At 52.5% G+C, this 7,773-nt stretch overlaps 1 protein-coding gene across 1 annotated transcript; it reads right to left on the minus strand.

Annotated features, from left to right (window-relative positions):
* Positions 1-5,469: 5,469 nt before the first annotated feature.
* Positions 5,470-7,322, minus strand: PtA15_17A252 (uncharacterized protein; the record flags this gene model as incomplete). The annotated part of the gene is made up of 4 exons (XM_053164349.1): positions 5,470-6,431; positions 6,515-6,781; positions 6,859-6,922; positions 7,002-7,322. 4 exons carry the CDS (start codon positions 7,320-7,322, stop codon positions 5,470-5,472), a joined length of 1,614 nt encoding a protein of 537 aa, XP_053028325.1.
* Positions 7,323-7,773: the final 451 nt, after the last annotated feature.

The following is a 7,773-nucleotide window of genomic DNA, read 5'->3' on the forward strand; positions in this document are numbered from 1 at the left end:
GGGCTGCAAATTCATAAGCTTTTGGCCGCAGCTGCAGACCACCGTGCACGCGGGCCAAGCGCGCCTCACAGCAGCGCTGCCGGCGGTAGCGCCAGGCTACTACCACCACCACCACCACCACCGACTGCGCCAGCCTATCGCGACCACTCCCACCAATCGCCGGGCCACACCAGTCACCACCGCCACTACCAACAGCGCTTTGAGGACCGCCGGAACTGCTGGACCACGTGAATCCTTGCCAAGACAGATTAATCAGCAAGTGTAAAGTCATTTTCACCCCGCGCTCCAGCTCGTCCATCAATCAGACTGACAGTGATCACTGTATCAGCATGTGTGATCTCAATTGACAGGATTTGTACAGCTCAGCTGACCTGGAGGAGTGGCTCCACCACCCCTTGATGTCACCTTTGGAGTGACACGTCCCAACAGCATTTGATGGAACTGCGCATCTAGTCGAAGCACAAGATCTTCGCCGTGCTGCCTTTGTCAGACGCCAGCAGGTCACCGTGGAATTGGATCCGCTCCTTTCAACCCCAGCATCCCACACAACAGGAACCTCAACTAGGCTTGGTCAACACGTGAACCCATCACTCTTGGCCACTTCCCCAACCCCTATTTCTCGACCAAGAGAGGCTCAGCCTCTCAAGCAAGATTCAGAAAGTCCTAAGGTTCGAATACACATTGAGTACCTATTGCTCACGCCAATGCCCAACCAAAATCCTCCAACCAATGTTTGCAAACAATGAGTCCCCACCCCAAATGCCCCCTTAACTAAGAAATTTGTTTCAGATGAGGATAAGATAGTTCTTGAGTGGAGTCCGCATGATGCTAACCTAGAATCATTCAAAAGTTTAGAAATCAAACGGCTTGATAATGACAACCTTGCTAGATTTGTTCGCGACCAGGACAAAGAGGGGAAAATTTACTGGAATGCCATCATCCCCTTTAAACGTACCTTTGCAGCAAGTCAGAAGAAGCGACTCGACTCATCCAAACTCTTCAAACAGTTCCTCTTGATTGGCGAAGGGGCATCAGAAGACCGGAAGATTGTAGTGCGCTTGGTCCAGAAAGATCCAAAGGTCACAGCTGAGGTGAGTGAAGGATTCCTGGATTTAATGGTTTGATAATCGACTGAATTTGGTTTTAAATCTTTTAGAAAGAATCAGTGTACAAGCATCTCAAGAGCATCCATACGGGTTCCAGTTCCGCGGGGACACCAAGTGATTCACCCTCCAAAGGCGCACGGGCGGCGGCTTCCCTTTCCGACTTGGTCATACAGCTCAAGATCATTCACAAACCCTCCTCGGAGCACAGTGGAAGTCACAAGATTGGTGTGTTTATCAATCCTAGCCAATTACCGGGAACGCAGTGGGAGGTGATAATGTCCAAGGAGCTGCGGACCCAAGGCAGTCCCCCAGCGGCAAAGGCCCGTGGGTGTGACGGGCCAGAGAACGCGCAGAAAGGCGGCGGCACCAAGGAGCGCAGCAGGCGCAAAGCATATGCTGCGGCAGGAACCACAAGTCCGGCAGGCAGAGACCAAGAGCTCGGTACCGTTGGCCAAAGAAACCTATCGGAACGGAATAATACTCGTCAAGGTTTCAACCTTAACCGTCCGCCGGGAGAGGATAAAAGAAATCTCTTTTTTTGCCCCACCCACCCGCCCAGTTAGGGGTCCCACCCGCCCTTCGGGCTCGGACCTTAGGGAGGTGTCCCTATACAGCCTGGATGGAGGGGAGTGACCTAAAGACACACGCCCCCCTCTCCTCTCAAGGCCAGGCCAGCAGAGATCAAATCTGCGCACGGCAGGCAAAAAGAGTGAGAAGAGGATTCCATCCCCCCACAACCCATACTCAAGTAACTCAAGTAGCTCGGAGATAACAGGTATCTCAGGCTACTCTAGACGACTAAAAGGAATTTATCCTAGGTTAGTTGTTGAAAGATTCAACTAGGAAAAGTGCGCCATGAAGCGCAACAGGAATAAATTCCTCGGCGGGCTGCAAACATAGCGGCAGATTGGATGAGAACCCTGATGAATATTTTACCTTGACCCGGCACAAACAACTCGCTGGGCTCAAGCTATTGTAAGTCTCACGACCCCGCTTTTATTGCTGATACATATGTCACTGAGAAAAAAAATAATGCTGTTGTACATTCAGAGGTCTCAAAACAGCGGGGTTACTCTCAAATGCCCCCCAAAATCCAACCTTTTCCAATTCAAGAAGAAAGCACCAAGGGTACCCAAGATTGTGCCAAATACTCCCGCGATTCCAGCCATATCAGCCACTTCCCCAGCCGCTTTCCAACCTCTATCAATGATGAATTTGATGTTCAACCCGATGAACATGATGAGCATGATGAACATGATGGGTATGCCCACAAATGGCCTCAGCTTAGGATTGACTCAAAAAAAAGAGACTTGCTCAAGATTGATTCCAACAAACACGACTAGCTCAGAAAGCAAAGGGTCCGGGTCCAGCTTAAATCAACCTAGATCCCAACCATCCCGTCCAAACACACCTATGGACGAGGGCACTCTTGCAGACTTCTTACGGTTTGCCCATGTTGATCCAGACTCCACCGCAGTGAATGATGGAATGAGAAGCCTTGGTATAACACACTGGTCCATGTTTCAGTTGTTTCAAGCCCGCAAGCTTCATGAGGCAGGAATTCCAGAAGGACCGGCCCAATCGCTTGTGAATTTTGCTCAGCAATATCCCGATCATTTGAGGCGACATCGTGGGACTTAGTATTTATCAAGGCAATGTATCCGGGCCTTTGCCTTGTTACTTTCTGTTGTTCCCTGTATCATCTCCTTTTTTCTATCTCTCAATCATAGATGGGTTTTATTTTTGTACGCAAAATTTTTTCTCTTCTCTGCCGCATATTGCAAATGATCACTCTATCTTCAATCATAGTCAATCATAGATGTTTTTGATTTTCCCATGTTGTATCCTTTTTTCATCTTTAAGCAAATGTTTTCTCTTCTCTGCCGGAAATAACAAATGAGCACGACTAAGTTTTGTGCATCACCAGAAACAACGACCGGAAATAACAAATGAGCACAACTAAGTGTTGTGCATCATTAACACCTTGTGAGATCCTTTTTTAAGGTTGTTTGCATAGACTAAGAATCATAGAACTAGATACACTGGATGAGAACCGAAAGAATTGAGAAAAGGGAGACAAGAGCAAGAGAAAGGAGATAAGAAAGGAGAGAGACAGGCCAGCCAAAGAAAGGAGAGAGGGAAGCGTGCAGAAGGAAGGAATACAAGAACAGTTATTCAATATATCCAGAGCCTTGGAACAGGCTTCTGATGAGCTCTGGGGTGAAAACAAGTGTAGAATATTCCTCAATCTCAACCCCATTGGTTTCACCCCCATCTAACTCACCATATCTTTGTAAAGTTGACTTTAATACACTGAATGCCTTCTCTATTGGATCCATATTGGGGGAGTTTGGCGGCAGGTAGACTAAATGGCATCCCCGTTCCTCGACAATCTCCTCAATCTGGCCATTGTGATGGATTTGTGCGTTATCCATTACCAAAAGGCTGTTAGGCCTGGGGAAAGGGTTTATGTTGGGGAGCTTGAAAAAATGAGAGCATGCCAAATGAGCATAACAGTAAGCAATTTGAGCCAAAGGGACTCACCAAAACATGCTCCAGGTAATATTCAAAATCTACTTGTTTGGCCGTCTCCTGCTGGATCATGACAGAAACAAGCCCGCTAAGGGCGACTGCTGGAATGAGGTTAAAGCGGTGTGTTGCCCGTCCAACCACGGCTCTTTGTGTTCTCTCCCCAACTGTGGCCCAACCTTGGGTACGAAGAACCCCGTCCAGACAGATCCCGCTTTCATCTGGCCATGAGAGGGATGAGTATTTTATGAGCAATGGATGTTAATTAAGTTACAAAAAAAAAAAACCAGTGAAAACAAGGCATTCAGGGTTGTAGTCGGCCATTAGGATGGTGTAGTTTGCTCGTTTCTCCATGTCTTGATGGGGATGAACCTTCCTCATTGTCTTGCACAATAAATTCAATTGTTTGTGCAGCTTGTTTGATATTGTCTGTATAGATATTCGAGTATTGCATTTCTCAATGAGCCTGTTTTGAATTTCTTCCAGATATACAGTTGGTTTTTTGGCAACCATCTCCCACACAAAGGTGCGTTCTTCATCACTGAGAGCTAACAGGCAACCCCTTTTCTGGTAGGTTGCTGGATTGGTGACAACAGACCTAGTTCTTTTGTAAAGTGATAACCATTGTTGCAGAGAATTGGAACTGACATCGGATGCATGTGAGACATTGATCTCTTCCAAAGTTAATCCATCCAGGGCTGCCTGAACAACGGAGTATTTGAATGAAGCTAAATATTTGTGATACATTGCCTGCAATGAGATTCTATCAGATTTATGATTGTTGCAGGGTGAACCAAATAGAAGGAGGAGTGGATCTTACAATTGATTGAAGTGGGTTGCACTGGCCAATATCCAAAAGCTTTTGCAAGCCTCTGGCCAATATCCTGGGTGATTGATCTGTCTTGGCAAGGATTCACATGGTCCAGCGGTTCCAGCGGTCCTCAAAGTGCTGTTGGTAGTGGCGGTGGTGACTGGTGTGGCCCGGCGATTGGTGGGAGTGGTCGCAATAGGCTGGCACAGTCAGTGGTGGTGGTAGCCTGGCGCTACCGCCGGCAGCGCTGCTGTGAGGCGCGCTTGGCCCGTGTGCATGGTGGTCTGCAGCTGCGCAAAACCTTTGCAGCTGCGGCCAAAAGCTTATGAATTTGTGGCCCAAGTCGCAAGCAATTTTGGATCTGCTGTATATTCTGCCCCTATGATTTGAAATAAATTATCAAGTCAGAGATTTTCTTCACTCAAACCACCTCGAGCCTCCTTGGTCCAATCCAAGTCCCTTCTGGATTGTCCCCTCCTTACTTTCTCATTTCCTCATGAGCTGAAAATCTCTCAGCCTTTTATGCAGGCACTGCAGGGGACTGCTCCCCACCCAAAAGCATGCACCAAACACAGCTTACACAAGCTGTAGGTGCATACAACATGCTAATGCAGTTGACAGGCAAGATTAGCAGTAGTAAGCTACTCTACTACTCCTCAGGCTACTCTTGCAGCAACATGGATGCTCTCATGCTTACAGGTGGGTCACTTACATTGCAGGGTCACTGTGTATATCACTGCAAGAAAAACTCAAGAAACTGATGCCAGTTGACATGCAGCAATCTCAAGGACTTGGCTGAAACAACATCATACAGTGGCCGACTACCTGTGGTGCCATAACCTTTCTGCCATTCACAAACCGGCCTGCCCGGGGTGACAGGACTACGGTTTGTGTTTGGTCAGAACCATCAGACATGCGCATGGAAGTGTGGGTATTGCAATCCAAACGGCTGGGGAAAGGGGTAGACGGCGTTGAACTGCTGGCAAAGAGCGAGAGCCGACATGAGAGGGAAGCCAGCGGAGTTCAGACGCGTCTCCAAAGCTTTCTAGGGGTGCCCGAGCGAGTCTCGAAGGGGACCCAGAGCTGGCCGTTGCGCTTGATCTTGCCCTCGACGGTGTTTCGGCTGCGGATCCAATGGAGCCACTGGGTGTGGCGGAGGTGCTTGCGGGCGAGAGCCTCGTCGAGCATGGAGCGGATGGCGGCGAAATGGGCGGGCTCGAAGCCCTGGCCGAGCCACCAGGTAGCCCTGCGCAGGGCGAGGATGAGCGGGTAGGTGCGCTCGGCCAGGGGCACCAGGTAGGCCCCGGGATCGGCTGTGAGGGGACAGCCCGGCCCGCGCAAGGCCTCGTCGATCTGGCCGGCGAGCACCGCTGCCAGACTAGTCTCGGCCGACACGGTCGACGGGCCTCCGACCGCGGCGGTGACCAACGGGGTGCCGGATGCTGCTCGGGGCGGCGGCTTGGCCATCCGGGCCAACAGGCCTTCGAGGTCCCACACCGGCACCGGTCCGTCGCGAAGATCGAGCGAGAAGAGCAGCGCGTCCTGCCGCTCCGCCGGGCCCTGCTTGGTCGATAGCGGCGCAGGACTCGACCCCTCAGGAGATTGGAGCGCCGCGAGCTGGCGGAACAGGCTGGATGACTTGACGAGTATCGCGCCGAGAGAGGCGGAAGGGTCTGGGAGGTCCTGGCCGACGGGGGGCCCGGGATCCTCGGGCCCGGCCGGGCTGGACGGCAGGAGACTTTTCAGGTAGCTGAGCAGGACCGGGCCGCTGGCCACGGCCGGATGCTCGGAGATCCTGGCCATGGTTCCCGGGCGCGCTGCGCCGACCAAGTGGTCCAGAGAGGCGACCGTGCCCGACCTAGGCCGGCCCAACGAGGCCCGCAAGACGACGGATTCCTGGGCGACGCGGCGGACGAGTTGGCTGGCGATCTGGTCGGCCAGATGGGGCGAGAACTTGGGCTCGTGGGTGAACCTGTAGAGCGGGCCTGTGGGACCGCAAGGGTGGTGGATTGAGAGGCGTGAGCGAGGCCTGCGTGGGGGTGGCGCGCCCGCGCTTTTTCCGACTCACGCAACTTTTTACGATGCTTGAGGATGTCTTGGTGGCACAGTATCCAGACCGACATGCCGGCTTTCTTGGATACCCAGTAGGGGTGTAAGATCCGATTGGGCGTCAGGTACGCCCCCGGCCCGTCCTCTCGTCCTTTCTTACTCTTCCCGGCTGGTCGGCTCTGTTGTTGATGATGATGATGTTGTTGTTGCTGTTGCTGCTGCTCTGATTCAGGGGGAGATTCTCGAGAAGGCGCCCATTTGAAAAAACTGAAGGAAATCATAAGGTCTAAGCTCACAATCAGTTGTATGTGTTTCTGCATATGGGATCCAGAAGAGAGAGAAAAAATGGAGAATCGGACGTACCTGATGGCAAGATTGTGCCGGTGAATGCATCGAGACGTTGGAAGGAGTTGAGGAGTTTTTCGGTCTGAGCTAGGGGATGTAGAGAGGCGGATCAGGTTGGTGGAGACATGTGGAACATAGGAAGGTGAAGGCCATGTATGTACGTGTGCTCTGCGGGTGCGCATCTTGAGGGCCCGGAGCTTGAAGCGGGCCAGGCGTTCGTCCTTGGACTCGTTCCAGCGGGGCGTGAAGCGATTGAGCCACTTGAGCCGGGCGTGCTCGGATTCGGGCAGGGACAGGGGCGAGTTGTGGTCGATGAGTGGCGAGAGGCCGATGGATTTGAGTCGGGATGGCGATGGCAGTCGGACGGGCACCCGGGGCGATTCTTGAATCCGAGATCCGCTCCCTCCGCCCGGCCGGGACGGGCTGGAAGTCTTTCCGAGGGGATGGCTCAGCCGGCTCGGCCGTGCACTCTTCCAGCTCATCGTCGTTGCTCCTCCTTGCTGGCGGGATCCTCGGCGGCTGGAGGTGAGCCCCACTATGCTGTGACATCCCCGACGTCCGCGCGGGACACCCTCCGGCTGCAGGAGAGGCTTATCGCTTTGCGCCGACCGAGAGGAGGAGCGGAGCACGCCGTCTGGGATCTTCTGATACAGCGCTTGGGCGGCTGATTAGTGGAGAACGGCGGCGCCTCATGAAGTGTTCTGTACAAGCCGACAATTATCTGGGTGGTGTGGTGGAGGAAGGACCAGCTGAACGCAAACAAAAGTCCAGATTGGAAATATGTATGTACTGCATCTCGCCAGCTCATCCCTGTCAACAAGACTTCCTATCAGCCCATCTCTGTCTTTATCTTTACATATCCCTGAGACTGGCCACCCCACTGCCAGCCCGCGCCCTTCCGACCGCGACTTCAGCAACTCTCCGCCCGGAACC

The sequence above is a fragment of the Puccinia triticina genome, chromosome 17A, assembly GCF_026914185.1.
Source record: "Puccinia triticina chromosome 17A, complete sequence".
NCBI classification, from domain to species: Eukaryota; Fungi; Basidiomycota; class Pucciniomycetes; order Pucciniales; family Pucciniaceae; genus Puccinia; species Puccinia triticina.